We start from the raw sequence: 19831 nt of genomic DNA, 5'->3' as shown, positions 1-19831 counted from the left end.
TGTGTGGCTCTAGGGAAAGCAGAAAAATTGTCAGAAGGAGCCAAGCATAGCTCAAGAGAAGCTGTCCATCTGAAATGCCACCTGGAATTCATACCAGTAATAACTGTTGTGGATATAAAAATTAATAGGGGGGATTTCATAGTATTAGAAAAATTTATTTTTATAAATCATGTGTCTATCACCCAAGTGTTGACGCATGCATGCAATTCAAACATCAGGCATACAATAAAAAGCTCACTGGATAACTTAACAAGGACAATTCCCCCATTTTCTCTATAATTTGGAGTGGAAGAAGGAGGGGGGAGTGGGTAGAGAGTGCAGTTACTGGGTCAATTAATCAACCTGAAAACTGTGACACAAACTCTGACGCCTAACCTATGTCTAAAAATACACAAATGTATACGAATTTGTTTTAAACTGTCAATGCCTATATTTAGGACCTTCCCAGCAAGGCTATAATGAGACTGTGTTTGAGGGCTTCAGTCATAGCAGACTCTACCATTAATCTGAAGTTAGTTAAATTAACAGCATTTAGTACTGACTTGTCAATCTCACTGCTCCAGGAAATTGCACCTTGAGGCTACTAATATTGCCAATTTTTCCACTGGAGTGTGCGCCCGCGTGTGTGTGTGTGTATTTTTTTTCTCCAGAACCTCTGCGTTCATACCCCATCATTGCTTCCCTACGTCCACAGCACTTATATTATCATTTATTCTGGCCTCCTTTAGCCTTCCCCAGGGATTCTGCATAGTGTAGCTGCTCAGTGAAAGAGTTTTTTAGCTTTATATTTATTTGTTTATTTTTCTGTCATGGCTCATGACTGAGGCTTTTAAAAAAAAGTGTGACAGTATTTAGAGTACATGATTGACTGCTACAGCAACATTCATTAACCATGACAAATCTGCAGCGAAACACAGTCCTGAGTGTTCTAAACAGCAACTTTAAAAAGAAAGAAGAAAGAAAGAAAAAGAAAAAAGACTCAACTCATTTTTCATTGACCTCATCTGTAAATAAGTTTAGACTGATGGTGCACAGAGGCAATAATAAATTAGTATTCATTTCCTGTAATTAATGCAAACATGCCTATGAACACAGAGAATATGAATATATAACCACCTAATTTCCATTTCAAAATACACCTAACAAATTTTCACTTGAGTTATCTTCACAATATATTCCCCCTTAATTAGAAGAATGAAATAGTTATATTTCTTTCCCACCCACCAGAGAGAAATATTGTTTTGGTCACAGGGAGTGTCAAACACATTTCAGCAACAGATCTGCAGGACTTTATTCGGGTTTACTTGGTTACTTGGTTATCCCCTACCATATTCCCATGCTGAGGCCATCTTTTGTCAGTTAACCAGAAGGGGCTCTGAAGTGACCAAGTGACCATCATGGCAGGCCCTCATGTGCATAACAGCCATGAGGAGATCATAAGAGGCAGCCTCACTGCTCACCACAAGAAAGGGAAATGTTCCTTGCCATTCATTGACATGAACACAAGGGCAGGATGGCTAAACAATGTGATGTAAACCAAAGAAGACTATCACATATTGGGTAAAATAGAAATAGCATGCTCTCCAACCTCTCTCAGCAAGAGGGGCTTTATAGAACTTATCCTTTTGAGCGTTGGTATCTCTGGAGATCATTCCTACCATTATACCACAATCAAAGATCAATTTCTGATCACATTCAAGTCAGCCAGTCATCAGAACTCACTAGCTCAACTGTGGCAGCAGTAGTGGAACTCTTTGTAAGCAATAAATACGTTGATTAACAATAATAAAACTATGCCTCTAAGATACACATACAAAAATGTCTATAAGCTGGGAAGAATGTGTTAAAGGCAGAAAATCTGAATCAGGTTCTACCAAAAACAAAACAGAACTTCATCAGAATGCAACTTGCCTCATGGATGACTTTTCCTAGGGTCTTCCTGGCCGTACGGAGTTTTGCCCCTTCGTGTTTGTCCTTCCGGAGGTCATGGCAACAAATGTGTACTCTCTGGATGAGAAGTGGTCCTTTTGGGTACTTGATGGTGGAATTCTAATTAGCTGAGTTAAGCAGCTAATTGAAGTGCGTGTTATAGGAGGGCCAGAGAGCAATGGGAATATATTAATGTGATGAATTTACCACTTAATCTGATCGCAAGTGTCACTAATTAGACCTTATCATAGTAAGGTACTTGATAACAAACACAGATCCCACTTTTCCCAGGCATTTTTTTTTTTTTCCAAATCATAGTAGACTCTGGGATATATCCTTCCAATGAAGCAGCATTTCCCCAGCAAGAAAGAAGTAATCCCATTTCCTTCCCTTTAGTTGTCAGCCTGGAAAGCCGAGCAATGCACCTCAACACACTGGTCCAGGAAGCCCAGGAGCGGGTGAGTGAACTGTCTGCCCAGGTGGAGAATGAAGGATTCACTCTGGACAACACAGAGAAAGAGAAACAGCTGAAAGCTTGGGAGTGGAGGTATCGGCTCTACAGACGCATGAAAACAGGCTTTGAGCATGCCAGTGAGTATAAGCAGAAAACGTCTACGTTTCACTAGACTGAGCTTCAGTTTGAGACAGCCAGGCCTTCTTTTAATGATTTTTTTTTTTTTATTTTTTTTTTTTCAGCTCTACAGGGTCATGGATGGCCGTTGTCAGCCTGTGTGGAGCAAGGGCTCTGAGAGGCTGTCAAAGGGTCTTTTGTCTTGCTTGAGTTTCTGGCTCCTGATGGGTGCTCTGATCACAGCCATGAGGCTTCATGCCTCTGGCCTCTCTCCACCATGTCACACTCATCTAGCACTTTCCACCCACTATGCCCTAACGCCTAATGACCTGGATGGTCTGATGCCCTAGGTGGCTATATTTTGGGATAAGGAGGTGGAAAAATATTTGTTTGCCTGTTTGTCCAGTTTCTGCTTCAAGCTCAAGTTTAAGTTGTTTTCAACTCTCCACTGCATTTTTTATGTAGAGCTATAAAGTGAACTTCAGTTAACACAGGCAACCGAAAAGAACAGTCAGTCAACTCAAGAATTATGCTTTTGTCTGCACTTCCATTCTCTTTACCAATTCTTTTTGTTAGTTTAAGAAAAGCCTTCTTTTTGGATAATACTTATTAGCACTGGAAAGTAATGCTGAGTGTAGCTCCTGATATAAAAACAAAATATAAAATTCAAACACTTGTGAAATATTAAACTCTCATTCTAGAAGGAGATCTTATCTAAACAGCAACAACAAAAAATTAGGCTTGAAATTTTAAATATAAGGGAAATTTCATTAGTTTGAAAATTCTCTGCCTCTGCTGTAGGAACCTTAGTTGTGATGTAGACAAAGACCAAAGACAGTGATGATGTTTTCTTAAGTACTACTGTACACTAAGTACCAAATCTAGGCCTAATCCTTTCTCTTGGAGCAAATAACTTAGCAACATTAATGAAAGTTTGATTTCAGCATCAACACTCTCCAGCAAGGCTGGAGGGTGCATGGGTTTGTTTAAAGAGATTCAGCACTTGCTTTAATAAATGCATTTGCTATTGTTCCCCATTTAGGACAGCGTAATACTAGAAACAGACATATTTTCAGACTTGATGTCAATTTTTGTAATTTTCTAAATTATAAAACACCTTCTACGTGTTAAGCAATACCAAAAGCCATCAGGAGTCCTTTAAAACCTGAGGTTAGTGGACATGACATCCACCCATAAATTTTTTTCTCAGAAAATACTGCTCATTTGTAATAGGAGAAAGCCTGAGAGCAAGGTGAGTTAGAATTCTATCAATACTGGAAAGAGCCCAGAAGTAGGCATCTGAAGCCAGGGGCTGTCATCCTGGCTGTTTGTCTTCACTGTGTTCTTGAACAAGGAATTTGGCCACTTGGGGCTGCGGTTTCCTCACACCAAAAGTGAGGGTGCCGTTACTTGCCCTTCCTACCTAGCAGGGCTGCAAAAAGCCTCCAGTGAAACGATGTACTTTACAAAACATAAGGGCGTCCACAGACAATGTAGGATCCTGCTATCCCTTCCTGCCCTTCTCTTCACTGATCCAGCCCAATCTCCTATCATGTTTGCAGGATGCTTTAGGAAGGCTTAACTGGTATTATTTACCTTTTCGGAAAATGTTCTATTGCTCAAATAAGACCCCAATGGCAACAAATAAAAGCCATTGAGACATCTAATGAAAATGTTCAAAAGCAAAAGCTATTAGGCTCTACAAACAAATGTTTCCATAGTGTGTATTTCAGGGTATCCTTTGAAGAGGGAGGAACGTTGTTTGAAAAGGATTTGCTGTGTTAAGATCCTTGTGTTTTTCCTTCTGTCCCAGGAGCCCCTGAGATGCCAACCAATGTCTGTCTCATGGTAACCAGCAGCACATCACTCACTGTCAGCTTCCAAGAACCTCTTAGCGTCAATGCAGCTGTAGTTACCAGGTATAAAGGTACTGGACCCAAGGCATTTTTTTCATCACTCCTTCTTAAAAAAGCATCTGCTATTTGAGAATCAATTGTGCATTTTTTTGTGTGTGTTTTTCCTGCTGATAGGAACGTGTTTATCCCATTGACTTTTGGAGTTGAAATATTTCCATAGGCGCTCATGTAAAGGAACAATCAAGTGACTGAGAATGTCACAGAAAGGAAGAACCACAAGACCAGGCTGTCATTTCAAGCCCCTCAATTACTGTTTCATTCATGTCTGGAGAGGTCCTGCTCTATGCACAGCGTAGGGCTGGGGACAGGTCTGAGTAGGAAACACTGAAGAATCAGACTTGATCCAAGGATCTGAGGGGCTGTGATATGTAACATACTAAATAGCGGTTAAAAAAAAAAAAATAAGAACTAAAGCCAGGTAACAGGGTTGAGGTTTTTCAGAAATGCAGATAAAGGACATTGGAGGTCAGGAAAGAACAAATGGAAGATAAAATGGTGGGATCAGTAAGGGTCCCCTGGGGTGGAGGTGGCATTCAGGCCTGGCTATGAAGGATAAATAGGCTTTGGACTGGAAGATACTAGGGGGAAAGTAAATTCCAAATGGAAAGGACAATGAACACAGGTATAAAAACAAGAACATACCAGAACAGGTAGAGCAAACTAAGGGAACAAGTAGAGGGAATAGAAAATAGCATGGCTCCAAATGAGCGTAGGGTCATGAGAAGGTGCAGTAAGATGTTAAGATTAAAGAAGGAAACTAGGATCAACAGATAAGGATGGAATGAGGCTTGAAATTAAGGCTAGGGAGTTTAGACTTTATGTGATGAATTCTGCGGAACCATTGAATAAGGTACGGACAGGATCAGAGGTAGACTTTTGAAAGATTGGAGTGGTAATACTGTGTATGATTTATTGAGAGAAATACAGATTTAGAATAAGGAATGAATTATGAACCTATTCAAAAGGAAGTCATAACAGCCTGACCTGGCTACGATGGCAGCACTGGGAAAAGAAAAGGAAAGCCCAGAGGAAAAAGGTACTGCAGAAGTATTGTGATGATAACATCTAATGCTTACATAGCACCTACTATGCACCAGGCACCATTTAAAGCCGTTTAAAGTTTTAACTCTATTTAATCCTCACAATGATCTCATGAGACAAGTATTGTTATGATTCCAACTTTGCAGATGGAAAAACAGAGGCAATGAGAAGTTAAGGAATTTGCCTAAATGCTTACAACAGAGCCAGATTCATCACGTTATGCTGACTCTTGAATACGAGAAACAAAAAAGGAAAGCTATTTTCTGGATTCACAAGGATGTATGGAATTACACTGAACAGCCCTAAACGCTGATAAAACTCTCCACACATATTCCAGGGTTCCAGGCTACAGTGTGGACTTTCTTTGCATTCAGGTCACTATGGCTCTCTCTGCCCACAAACATGTCCAAGTGGTGAACATGCCTTCCTTTCTCCTTCTCAGGACTGTCCCTCGGGGGAACTTCATATGTCTCTGCAAACTTTACTCTGCCCACACCCTGTAGCTTTCTTGGGTACTTAGAATTTTCCAGATAACGCCACTGTGTTTGTAATACTTTAGATAAGGCAGCATTGAATTGATTATCCCTGGATTTTCTGTATCAGTCTAAGAGAAACCAGCCTTAGGGTAGTAAGGACAGCAGATAAATGAAACCACCCAGGATGGCCCCCCACAGCCATCCTTTGAAACAGCTCTGATACCTTCTCTTGGTTGTCTGTTCTGCCAAGACTGAAATTCAGAGCAAGTGTTTGTAGACAATGTTAAATATGGGTATTTTCTTTTCTTTCTGCCTCTCTCCAGCTCAGGATTTTGATGAAGAGTTTCATCAGTGCTGCCCACCTTGACATTTCCTTCTTACTTTGATGAGTGAGCTATCAGGAACCAGTGTGTCCAGACTGTCAGCAATTTAATACCTACCCATAATGCTGGCAAATTCTATCCGCATTCACATATTAACACTTCTCATCTCAGGAGACTTGCATTTGGGTGAGGTTGAAATGAAAGGTCACAAGTGGGTTCTGTTAGAGACTGGAGGGGATTAATTAAGCATTATAAATAGAATTGTCTGTTGCATTATGGAGTAGGTTTCCTTGTGTTAATTTATAAGGTCATAAATTGAGTCCTTAACCCGACCACTCTCAAGGGTTATTTAGAACAGCTGGTAGACTACTGTATCCACAGGGACAGCAGTGCAGTTTTTAATTCAGGGGTTGAAATCATTATTTAACTATGAAAATATTAGCAAAATTACCCTGAGACAGGATAATCATTTTATTTGCAAAAAAAGAAAGAAAAGAAAAAGAAGAAACAACTGGGAAATCTACAGAATGAAATGACAATTATCTAATTGGTTAGAGGGAAAGTTTGCCCCTGCGGTATTCAGGGTTTGGCAAAAACATCTCAGACTATTCTCCAGAATTTCTGGGTTCAGCAAAACCTCAAGCCTATTTTGACAACTCAATGTTTTCCTCCTTCATGCTTAAGCTAGGGTATATTTGAAAGGAAATCTAAATCCTTCTGTTTCTCATTTGTTTACACTCAATGCGTCAACATATTGTTTTATAAGAGTTCGCTGATATGTAGACATCTTTTTAAGAGCATCTCTTTTGAAGTTTTCTTCACACCATGGGGACATGCACCAGGCCAACTGCCATCACAGCTTGGAGATTAAAGGCATCAATTTCCACATCAAATCTAGGAAACAGTTTTCAGTGAGACCCATGTGATTTTTTCTGAATTTCCCCCTGAATGCAGTAAAACAGGGCTAGGAGAGCTACTGTCTGTTTCTCGGTGTTTTCTCCTTGGATTCAAAGGAGGTTTGCATCTTTTGGTCTCATCTCACCCATTTTTATGGCTGACAGAGGAAAACCTGTAGTTGTTTCAGATGCTTTGATGCTTTGGACAATAGCCAGAACTTTGTTCCACATTTTCTCCTCACTGCCTTGGGTCACCTGCCTGAACCTCTCATTTGCAGATTATGTCATTTCTTTGCAGGCCTGAGGCAGAAAATATTTGCAAAAGTGATTTTACTGCTCCTTGCAGGGTCGGGGGATGGTTAGGAAAGCATCCTGAAAGAGGTGCAGTACAATACCTCTTTTCCATCCACAAGATGTAACATTTTCTAGTTTTTTGTTTTTGTTTTTTTTTTTTTTCTTAATCAGGCCTGGAAGTGGCTACACATTGGGGTTTGCTAATTACAACATGCTGCAGTAGTTGCTGCATTGCCTGTGTGCAGTACCCGGGTTCTGGGTGGTACCCTTGCCCGCGTCTTTTCCTACCTCATTCCCTAACAGATTAGAAACCACCACCCTAGTTCCTTCCTACAAAGACTTGTAATAGCAAATTGTTTAACTGCTCGTCATTTGATGACGTTTTTTTAAAGTAAAAAGCATCTCTCCTTGCAGAAACTGCCAGGGCCCTTCAGGAGCTCATAGTGTATCTGCTTCTGCAGAGACCAGGCCCCTATCTCTGCCAACTACCACCTTCAGTTTCTTTCTCAGGAGAAGCAGCCAAAAAATTCCAGGGAGGTGTATGAGGGCATTTCAGCTTCTAGGAAGGAGAGTCTACCATTGGGACATTAAAACCCTCAGGGTCGATCATTTATAATAATAATAATGAGAACTTGATCATAACCTGATGACTTGGACCATCTTTTCTACAAGACTGGAGAAAACCCTGACCTTACAGAGCGTGGGTGCCCATTGCTGTGTTATGTATTCTTTATACCCTTTCTGTTTTTTCCTCCTACACCTTGTAGTTGAGTGGATAGTTACCTATCAAGAAAAATGCATTCCATTAAAGAATATAATTATTTCTATGTTTAATTATTGAAGGACTAATCTGATCATAGGTATGAGGTAGCTACCTTCATTACTAGACTGAAGTGATACAATTCCACAAAGCAAAAGTATTTATAACTTTCTTTAGCCTCTTTGGGGAAAGAGAGGTGAGGAGGAGGCCAAAGGTTTGCAGATGAGAACAATGAGGAGGAGCAGGAAATGTTGTCTAGAGGACATGAAATTTAGTGGATTAACATTTTTTGTGTTGGGGTGAAAACATGAAAGTGGGGTTAGTGACTAAATGTATGATGGAGAAAAATAACAAGTCTGGTGGGGATGAGAGGATGAAAAATGAAAGGCAACACTGCTCAAGAGTCACTTCTTCTAAGCTGCTAAGGCTTCTACATCCTTACTCATCCTACTTTCATTCACTAGTTGCTGAGTTGTTAGGATCCGGCCAATTTATTCTCCAACCGTCTTGTAAACCACCTCAAAACCTTTCTCCAATAATGTATATTGTCAAGAACAGCTTTTCTGCATTTTCATCATTTAACAAAATGTTAACCCTCAAACAATATTGTATAGGAATATATATACATATAAAAGTCAGGCCGGGCGCAGTGGCTCACACCTGTAATACCAGCACTTTGGAAGCCCGAGGTGGGCGGATCATGAGGTCAGGAGATGGAGACCATCCTGGCTAACACGGTGAAACCCCGTCTCTACTAAAAAATGCAAAAAATTAGCCGGGTGTGGTGGTGGGCGCCTGTAATCCCAGCTACTTGGGAGGCTGAGACAGGAGAATTGTGTGAACCTGGGAGGTGGAACTTGCAGTGAGCCGAGATCGTGCCACTGCACTCCAGCCTGGGCAACAGAGCAAGACTCCATCTCAAGAAAAAAAAAAAAAAAAAGGTCAAAGTCCTTCGCCCTTCTTCCAATCATATTCATACCTCAAAGTCTGTAGTGAGTTTGATGTATGTCCTTACAAATTCTTTTTCGATACATATATGCACATGGATATGTACAAAGATTTATAGTTTTGTTTGTGTGCTCTAATACAAATATTATATTGTTTTTCTAATCCTACAACTGGAGTTTTTTCCACTCAGTGATATTTTTACAGTTCAACAGTATAAATTACACATCTATGTAAATGTGTTTGACTTCTCTTACAGTTGTATAATATTCCTATTCCACAGAAAGGTATAATCATTCTCCTATGGATGGATATTGGTTATTTTAATTTTTTCTGTTATATAATGTTACAATCCTTATATGTGTCTCTCTTTTATCTGGAGAATATTTTTCTAGTATTGTTAACTAGAAGCAGAAGGGACAGTTTGTGGATTCACACACTGTCCCATTGATCTGTCTATACCAGTGTTGCTATCATGTATACTGTAATTTTACAGATATTTTAACATCTGGTAAGGCAAGTTCCTCACCATTACAATCTTTTGCAAAATGTCTTTATTATTCACACACATTGTCTCTTACAAATGAATTTTAGAATTGGCCTGTCAAGTTCACTTTAAAAAATCTTATTTGTTGGATTTACATCATATTCCTAAATTAATTTGGGGAGAATCTCATCCATGAGCTGTCTTCCTAATCAGGTTGAATTGTATATATTCGGAACAGTCTAATTATTTTCTTTACATAGATATTCTATACTTCCTATTGAGTTTCATGCTAGCTATATTTTACAGTTTTTGTGCCTGTTATGAATGAACTCTCTTTTCAGGACATTTAGTTGTGGGACAATAGAAGAGTATTGCTAATTAAAAAAACATTAATTGGCTGCTTTACTAAAATCTCTTACTAATAGCTTTTTATCAGTAGATTGTCTTGCATCTCATGAGGTTTTTTTTTTTTTGCATATTGTCTTTAAGAAGGATGCATTTGTCTCTTTCTAATTTTTTTTTCTTTTTCTGATCTCAGTTCTTTGACAAGCATCAATGTGAATTCAGTTCCCACTATATTGTGAATAGTAGCTGTGAGAGTTGGTATCTGACTCTCTTATCTGCTTTTAGCAAAATTCATATGATATTTTACCATTAGGTATGACTTCTACTGTAAGTTTCTGGTGGATACCCTTTATCAAATTAAAGAGGTCTTATTTTCTTACCAGCTTAGTAAAAGTGTTTTTGTTTTATTTTGTTTAAGAAAGATATGTTAAATTATATCGTGATTTTACTCTATTTTTCCTAGAAATCATCATTTTCATCTGGATTACGATTATTGATACAGTGTTGTTGAACATAATGTTTAAATCACTGTGATTATAGTCCCTTTAATATTTCAAAAGCTTGTGCTTTTGTGCCTTTTCTTTTAGAATTATTGAACATTTGACTATTTTGTTTGTTTGTTTGGAGAGCTTTTTGATTCATAAAACCTATTTTTTGCTTATTTTCTATTGTATTAATTTTGGGTTTTAATGTTACCAATTCCTGCTACTTTCTAGGGGCTTTATTATTTCCTTACCAGTTTTGCTTTTCTTTTATTTGAAACTTAATTTGCTTGTTCCTTTATTTTTCTTGTTTTCTAATCCATGGGTTTAAGGCTATAAATGTTCCCCTGAGTACTGTTTTGTCCATATCCAAAACGTTTAAAATGTGGTATTGTAAGTATCATTTATTTGTAAACAATTTGTAATTTGTTTCACTTCCATGTTAATCCAAGAGTTTTTCAAGGAATCACTTTAAATTTCCAAGTGGCCAGATTTTATTTGGTGTATTTTTATTGTTAATGTCTAATTTTATTATGCACATATTTTAAAAATCCAAAAATATGGACTACAGTCCTTTTGGGAATTTAACATTCTTACTTGTGGCTAACTACTGAATCAGTTGTATATGTGCCATATGTGATATTTGAAAAGAGTGTGTAAACTCTTTAGGTTATAAAGTATGAATGTGTATGTGTATTGTTTAAGAACCCTGATTTTTCCTTAAAGTATTTGTCCCATTGGTCTTTGATCTCTGAAAAAGCTGCTTGATTTGTCTTGCTTCATGCAGTTTGACTTGATTTCTATTTCAGTTGTAGTTCACATTGCTTCGTCTATGTTTCCATTGCCTGCTGTCTTTTCTCTCCCTGTTGTTCTCCTTTCTAGGACATTTGCAATGCATTTGTCTCTTGTAAAGGGTATATAGTTAATCTATATGCTCAATCTAAGAGTCTGTCTTTTTTCATATACACATTTAATCGTTTTGTCCCAGGTGATATAGGGGATTTTTTTTAATTTGTGCTGAAAAGCTTATAATGAAAAATAGGCAGTGGTTTACTTCATTCTTCCTACTCTCTTCTCAGAGTCAGCCACTTTTAACTTTTTTTAGTTCTATCAGTTACATCTAATTAATAAGCTTCTATGGCTTTTTTTTTTTTTTTTTTTTTTTTTTTTCTAGACGGAGTCTCATTCTGCCACCCAGGCTGGAGTACAGTGGCGTGATCCTGGCTCACTGCATCACTGCCCCCACTACCTCCTGGGTTCAAGTGATTCTCGTGCCTCAGACTCCCGAGTAGCTGAGACTATAGGTGCATGCTACCACCACCCGGCTAATGAGACGAGGTTTCACCATGTTGGCCAGGCTGGTCTTGAACTTCTGACCTCTAGTGATCCACTCACCTTGGCCTCCCAAAGTGCTGGGATTACAGGAATGAGTCACTGCACCCAGTCAGCTGTTTCTTGATTTGTCAATACCTATGCAATTATAGCTACAAAAGAAAAGCCCTTAACTCTCATAATATTGCACTCCTCTGCACTCCCTTATTCTCTCAATATAGCTATATTTCTATTTTAATTGTCAACTATGTTTATACATTATGAGTGTACACATTTTTGATGTTGCAAAGTCAAGCAGTGTACTATGATTATATTTCCTTTCCCATGTATTTTCTTCATATCTCTAATTACCTTTTTTCTCTTCTACATTATTTACAATCAACATATTCTCATTTCCTTTCAAATGTTCCTTTCAGAGTATTACGTATTTCCCCAAGAGTAGTACCTATTTTCCCTCTCAGCATATTCTCTACTCCTGTTCCACTACATAGTAATATCTCATTAGGATTGCCATTAGGGAAATGCAAATTAAAACTGCAATGAACTATCACTACATGCCTATCACAGTAACAAAGAGTTTAAACATAGTGACAGTAGCAAGTGCTGGCAAGGGTTTGGAGAAACTAGATTGCTCATACATTGTGGGAATGTAAAATGGTACAACTCCTCTGGAAAACTGTTTGGCAATTTCTTAAACAATGGCAATTTCTTAAACAAACAAAAGAGAAAAAAAGAAAAAACAACTAAACATGCAACTACCATACATCCTACCACTTGGCATTTATCCCAGAAAAATGAAAGTTTACATTTATAGAGAAACCTGTACACAAATGTTTACAGCAACTTTATGCCAAGTAGCCAAATTGGAAATAATCCAGATGTCCTTAAATTGGTGAATGGTTAAACTGTGGTATATCCATACCATGGAATGCAACTCAGCAATTAAAAAACCAAACTATTTATACATACAACAATCTGGATGAATCTTCTGAGAATTCTACTAAGTAAAAAAGGCAATCCCAGAAGTCTACATGTTATACAATTCCATTCATGGAACACTTTTAAAATGATAATAGAAATAGGGAACAGATTAGTGGTTGCCAAGAGGAGATGAGGGAGAGGGAAGAGGGTGTGTATAGCTCCCTTTCTTGTTTTCTAGCTAATGGATGCATTTTAAAATACCTTGTTTACCTTTTAAAGGATTTAGAGAGAAAAGGGGTAGGTAGGCAAGTATGTTGGTTTGGCCTCTTGATTCAAGTTCCAAGTCACTTCTCCTTCTTATTCAGGCTGTATGCTCAGTAAACATGACCTCAGACTAACATTAGCTTAAGTCAACACTTGTGGAAGTATATCTGGTATTTCAAAGAATTGTGTAAGTTGGCTAGAGACAAATATAAAACTGAGGTTTTATGTCAGTTGGAGAAGGATTATTCTTGACATTGATTTCTTCTTCTTCCTATAATATTTGGAAAATTATAGACCCACGGAGTATTAAGAAGTTTTTGGAATATGTGAGTTTTTTCCTGAGATACGAGTTCCTTGAAGGTGGAAACCATGCCTTTTTCATTTCTTTTCCACACCTGCTACGTTACACAAGCATTGGCCTTCTTTTTGCTCTTGAATAAGTTCCCCCCCAACAGGACCTTTGCACACAATGGTCCCTGTGCTGGGTACACTGCCTCTCCTACTCACTTGCCCACTGATTGTTCAGGTGTCTTTTAAAAGACATTTCTTCAGAGAAATGTTTTCTTTTTTTTTTTTAATTTTTTTAGAAAATTTTACTTTAAGTTCTGGAGTACATGTGCAGAACATGCAGGTTTGTTACATAGGTATATGTGTGTCATGGTGGTTTGCTGCACCTATCAGCCCATCATCTAGGTTTTAAGTCCCACATGCATTACGTATTTGTCCTATTGCTCTCCCTCCCCTTGCCCCCCATCCCCTGACAGACCCCAGTGTGTGATGTTCCCCTCCCCGTGTCCGTGTGTTCTAATTGTTCAACTCCCACTTATGAGTGAGAACAAGTGGTGTTTGGTTTTCTGTTCCTGTGATAGTTTGCTGAGAATGATGGTTTCCAGCTTCATCCGTGTCCCTGCAAAGGACATGATCTCATTCTTTATTATGGCTGCATAGTATTCCATGGTGTATATGTACCACATTTTCTTTATCCAATCTATCATTGATGGGCATTTGAGTTGGTTCCAAGTCTTTGCTATTGTAAATAGTGCTACAGTAAACATACATATGTATGTATCTTTATAGTAGAATGATTTATAATCTTTTGGGTATATACCCAGTAATGGGATTGCTGGATCAAATAGTATTTCTGGTTCTAGATCCTTGAGGAATTGCCACACTGTCTTCCACAATGGTTGAACTAATTTACAGTCCCACCAACAGTGTAAAAATGTTCGTATTTCTCCACATCCTCACCAGCATCTGTTGTTTCCTGACTTTTTAATAATTGCCATTCTAACTGGCATGAGATGGTATCTCATTGTGGTTTTGATTTGCATTTCTCTAATGCCCAGCCATGTTGAGATTTTTTTTCATATGTTCGTTGGCCACATAAATGTCTTCAGAGAATCATTTTCTAAGTATTTACTATAGACAGGCCTATCATAAGTGCTATTATGCCCTCCACCTTTTCTTCAAGGTAATATTTACAGCTGCAAGCATCTTTTTATTTATATAGTATATTTTTAAGTTTAAACAGATTTCTTTATTATAGAACTTCTTAGAGTCTTTCACATCTATTATATATAATAAAATATTTCCCGAATTTAATTTGACCATCACTGGATGTTTCATGGGGAAAATGTTTCTTGGAACCTTCAGAATATTTAGACCAGGAACTCTCAAACCAAGCTGAACGTTAGAATTACTGGTGATCCATGCCAGAGCCCCTTCTAAGACCAATCAAATCTGAGTCTTTGCAGGGTGAAGGCCCAAGAATACATATTTTTTAAGAGCTACTAAGTGATGCTAATGTTCATCTAGGCTGAGAACATATGGTCAAGTTTTTAATATCTATCCCTCCCACCAGACTGTAAGTCTCATGTAAGCAAGAATGTTTTGTTCATCCCTGTATTCCTAGCATAGGATGTACCCATATATACAATGGGTACTCAATTAATTAATATATTTATTCATTAACAATTTAGTGACAGCTATTATGTGTCAGACTATATTCTAGGCAGTGGAGATGTAGCCATAAACAAACAGACAAAAATCCCCATCTCCATGGAGCTTACATTTTATGGAATATTAATAATATATACTAAGTGGTTCCTACATGCCAAGCCATGTTCTTACGACTTTATGTACATGAATTGACTTAATTCTCACAGCGTATCTTTAGGAGGCATTATTGCGTCAATTCATGGTTGAGAAAACTGAGATACAAGGAGGTTAAGAAATTTGTGCAAGGTCCCTTAGTAAGTAAGGGCTGAGCAGGGAGTTGAACCCATGCAATGTTGCACAAGGGCCTGTACAGTAACCACCAGCAAATCCTGGGTGATAAAATGTCTCTGAATTAACAAACAAATGCATGAATTGGTCTCTGACTCACCTAAAACCTAAGGAAGTGTCCTGTTCATGATGGCAAGACAGTCATTTAGCCCCATCTCCCATATTCTGCTCTACCCCAACAGGTCCCTTAGAGGGCGTCTCTAGCCTTGGAGTGAATAGCTCTACACACAAGGGATGCACCTCCCAGTAGGGCAGCTTTTCCATTGTTGAATGGGAGTTTCTAACCTTTCTGTCTTGTGTCCTTCATTTTAAAATCAGGTGGGCTGAGTCACAGATAAAATAAACACACCGTGGGCACAGCAAACACACTACAGAAACTCCTAATCTTCTCCAAATACTTCACACGGTATGGAAAAATTTCAGAACCAACCAAAAATAAACAACTGTTGAGATGATTTACAGTCTGGCCAATAATCAGGCTCAGGGTCTATCTGGCTTTCTCAATCTCAGGACCATCTGCCAATCCATTTGCTCCAGATTGTGGAATCAGGATTAGCATCAGAAGTTATAGGAACCATATTTCTGAAACTTTCTCTAATATTTACTGTGTATCTATCATATGCCTCGCATTGTGCCAGCTCCTGTCATATGCAAAAGCTCTCTGATAACTTTCCACTGATTTTAGCTCTGACCTCCAAGAGCACCCAGGAAGTCTGAATAGCAGCTCTTCTAATATTTGAAATTGCTATCACCTTCCTCTTTCTCCTGCCTTAGGTCATTTTGTTCCAGGCTATAAAATATCCCCTGTTCCTTTCATTGGCCTTCATATGGTATGGTGACTCTTTCTCCTAAGTGTAAGGCCCACAGTTAAACAAAACCTTCAGTCCTGTGGCCTGAGTGGCTCTGATACCAACAGAACTGAGTCTTTGGCCATTTGGATACAATACCTCTGAGGAATCCACCTAAAACTCTTCCCACCTAAAGTCACTGCAGGAAAGAGTCCAGTGGAAATTTCACCATTAACTCAGTCTTTAGACATGTTCTTTCCTTCCTCCAAACCTTTTCTCTGCCCAATAAACCCTTAGACATCCTCCAAAACTTTGTGCAGGCATTGCCTTCACAAAGCCCTCACTGGCCCCCACCTCCCGCCCATACAGGACCAGCCACTTACATTCTCTGTAACACTTCAGTGGCCTGCGAACATTATTTTCACTGAATACATTAGACAACATGACATTTATTTGCATGCCTGTCTCTGTGGATAACTTGAGGGCAAAAAGAAATTACACCTTATTAACTGTCAGTGCACAGTACCTGGCTAGTTGTTGAGCTGAACTAAACTCTTGATGAGAAACAACTATGAAAGCAAAAATTCTGTGTAAAAGCAAAAGGAAAACACAGGAATAGGTATTATTTGTTTGTTATTCAAAAAACCTTCAGCTAGGTAATGTGGGCACAGTGAAGATGTATTATACATGATTTCTCCCCACAGGGAGCATGTAGTTAAGATGTCATTTACTCATTCATTCACTCATTCATTCACCTATCATTCAACAAGCACTGCTGAAGTTCCTACTATGTGCCAGGCATTTTTCTAGTCACCACAGATGCAGCAGTAAATAAGATCAGCACAGTTCCTGCCATAGTAGTGGAGTTCCTAGCCAAGCAGTGCAGGAATTTACTAATATTTAGGCATCCATTCCTTTACCAGTCAACAAATACTAAGTGTTCATGATACACCAGGTAGTGCACAAGGCTCTGAGTATGCAACAATGAACAGACTAAACACAGTTCCCTTGTTTATGGAGCTTGGATGTTAGTGGTGTAAACAAAGCTCACCAACATAAGAATTCACTTTGCAGTGTAAAGAAAATAAAGCCTGTCATTGACCAAAGTGTTGAGGGGAGACTTTCTAACTGACTTTGTCCAACACCCTTCTTTCAGTGAGCCTCACCTCAAATCCCTTTCTTTTGTAAGTACTGTGGTTCACAGCTCTCTTCTCAGACCCCCACCCCTTGTCTTCAGTTTCATCTCACACTATGGTGGCTCCTCCAAGCTCACTGTCTTCAACACACTTGCCACTGGAAAGTTTCTGCAAAGGTGATTATGTCACCAACTTAGTAGAGCAGTTTATTCCTCCCTCTTCCCTGTCACACACCCCTCCGGAACTCTGGAGCCATGAAGCTTCTTGGCGGAGATGGAGGCCCACCAGGCAGCTCTTTATTGCCATGCAACTGTGAGATTCCTCTCCACACTTCCTCCTGGGGAAAAGTCAGCCTGCCAGTGGAGATTTAACAGTGGAGCAGTGCACGGTGACGTGCCAAGTTTCCCCTGCCCCCCAGCTACCACCATCCCCACAATCCCCACCCCTGGACTGAACAAATGGCATCACTTATCCCATGGGAGCCTGGCAGTTGCTGAGCCCATACGCCTCAGGGGCTGGTGAGTTTCCAGTGGCCACATAGGCAGGTCTCCACTCAGGGCGCATGCAGACTCAAGCAGAGCTCTGTCTGTGACTACCCAACTGGACACGCAGCTGGCACTGCAGATGATGAGCTGCTTTCTAGGTCGCCTTCTCCCCCCAGAGATTTTTCTCTTGAATCATTTTTGGCCAGATCCCTTTGCAGCATTATAGTTTGTCAATAGCCCGCGACTGCTTTCTAGAATTTCTCTCCAGCAGAAAGTGTGTTTTTCTAAGAAATAGGTGTTGTAGCCTGAAGCCTAATTTCATGAGAAGGCTCAAAACTGAAACAAAAATAATCACCCTCAAGTCTGGAAGCTGAGGGGCCGCTCCAGTCCCTAAAGAGTACTTCCCTTTGGGAGGTGGGGGGTGGAAGGTGGAGGTGGCCCTTTGTGTTGTTTTAATACAATTTTGCCAATTATAAAAATAATGTAGGCTCCTTATATCAGTTAGGGTTCCAGCGGAAAACAGAAGCCATGCTCATCTTGAATTTTGAAGAAATTTTAATGAAGGGTTTATTTCATGAAGGGACAAGGGATTTTAAAGCACTTAGGGACTAACAACATTGGGCCGCTGTTATCACCCCTACACTTGAAAGGGAGTAGGGTAAAAGGTGGGATGAGAGGAGCACCAATCAGATGCTGTTGTGTGAAAAGACACAGCCACAGCCAGAGGGAGGCACTGGCTGTACCCAACTAGCAGCCTGAGGGCCAGGGGCCCTGGGTGATGCAGTCCATAGGGATCAGCCTCCCAAAGACACAGAGTGGGACAGAGAAGGTCCATAAAGAATTCCAGGGTGAAAAGACAAATTGTTCTAGAGGACCAATGGAAAAACCAATATAATAATCAGAACATTGTAGACCGGGTGCCGTGGCTCACAACTGTAATCCCAGCACTTTGGGAGGCCAAGGCAGGAGGATTACTTGAGGTCAGGAGTTCGAGACCAGCCCGGTCAACACGGAGAAACCCCATCTCTATTAAAAATACAAAAATTAGCCAGGCGTGGTGATGCATGCCTGTAATCCCAGCTACTTGGGAGACTGAGGCACGAGAATCACTTGAACCCAGAAGGTGAAGGTTGCGGTGAGCTAAAATCACTCCACTGCACTTCAGCCTGGCGACACAGCAAGACTTTGTCTCAAAAAAGAAAACAAAGATGGGGGGAAGCATGATTCCCTTCCCTGGAACTTCTTCAGTGCAGACTCTACGTCTAATTCAGTTTTGCATCCCTCACAGTGGCCAACATCTGTAGAGTAATTGTTCCAAAAACCGCCATTGAATGAATAAAATGATATCACTTCTCTCTCCTGGGACAAAATGAAAAAAAAAAAAAAAAAAAAACACTTGTTGTCAGCTGGGTCCCCAGAAACTATAATGTGTGCAGCATCTTTTTCATCTCATCTACATCCTACTGTTTGAGAGCACATTTTAAGAAGGGGCCACGGGCGAGGCACGGTGGCTCACACCTCTAATCCCAACACTTGGGAGGCTGAGGCAGGCAGATCATGTCAGAAGGTCAAGACCAGCCTGGCCAACATGGTGAAACCCTGTCTGTACTAAAAATACAAAAATTAACTGGGTGTGGTGGCATATGTCTGTAATCCCAGCTACTCAGGAGGTTGAGGAAAGAGGATCACTTGAGCCCAGGAGGCGGAGGTTGCAGTGAGTTGAGATCGCGCCACTGCTCTCCATCCTGAGCAAAAGAGCGAGACTTCGTCAAAAGAAAAAGAAAGAAAGAAAGAAAGAAAGAAAGAAAGAAAGAAAGAAAGAAAGAAAGAAAGAAAGAAAGAAAGAAAGAAAGAAGGAAAGAAGGAAGGAAGGAAGGAAGGAAGGAAGGAAGGAAGGAAGGAAGGAAGGAAGGAAGGAAGGAAGGAAGGAAGGAAGGAGAGTATTGAACATTGCAAAAAGCAGGAAAAGATCATTCTTGTTTTCATATCCCAAAGAAATCTACTCCTTGAAGAAACTTCTGGTATTTTTTTTGACATTTTATAACAAAGTTGAGATTATATATTTAATAATAATTATAATATTATTATACCTACCTAAAAATAATGATGAATACTTGTCAAGTGGGTCAGGATTTTATAAGCATTGCTTCTTCT

At 39.5% G+C, this 19831-nt stretch overlaps 1 protein-coding gene across 1 annotated transcript in view; it reads left to right on the top strand.

Moving 5' to 3' along the window:
• ANKFN1 (ankyrin repeat and fibronectin type III domain containing 1) overlaps positions 1-19831 on the top strand; it is a 349569-nt gene that overhangs the window by 215837 nt on the left and 113901 nt on the right. The window contains exons 6-7 of the mRNA XM_045375057.3: positions 2326-2520; positions 4314-4427. Coding sequence (XP_045230992.2) covers positions 2326-2520; positions 4314-4427 — 309 coding nt within the window. The remainder of the gene's footprint in view (positions 1-2325; positions 2521-4313; positions 4428-19831) is intronic.

This window comes from Macaca fascicularis, chromosome 16 (assembly GCF_037993035.2).
Source record: "Macaca fascicularis isolate 582-1 chromosome 16, T2T-MFA8v1.1".
NCBI lineage: Eukaryota > Metazoa > Chordata > Mammalia > Primates > Cercopithecidae > Macaca > Macaca fascicularis.
The sequence above is the reverse complement of the archived record's forward strand: the minus strand, read 5'-3'. Positions and strand labels throughout refer to the sequence as shown.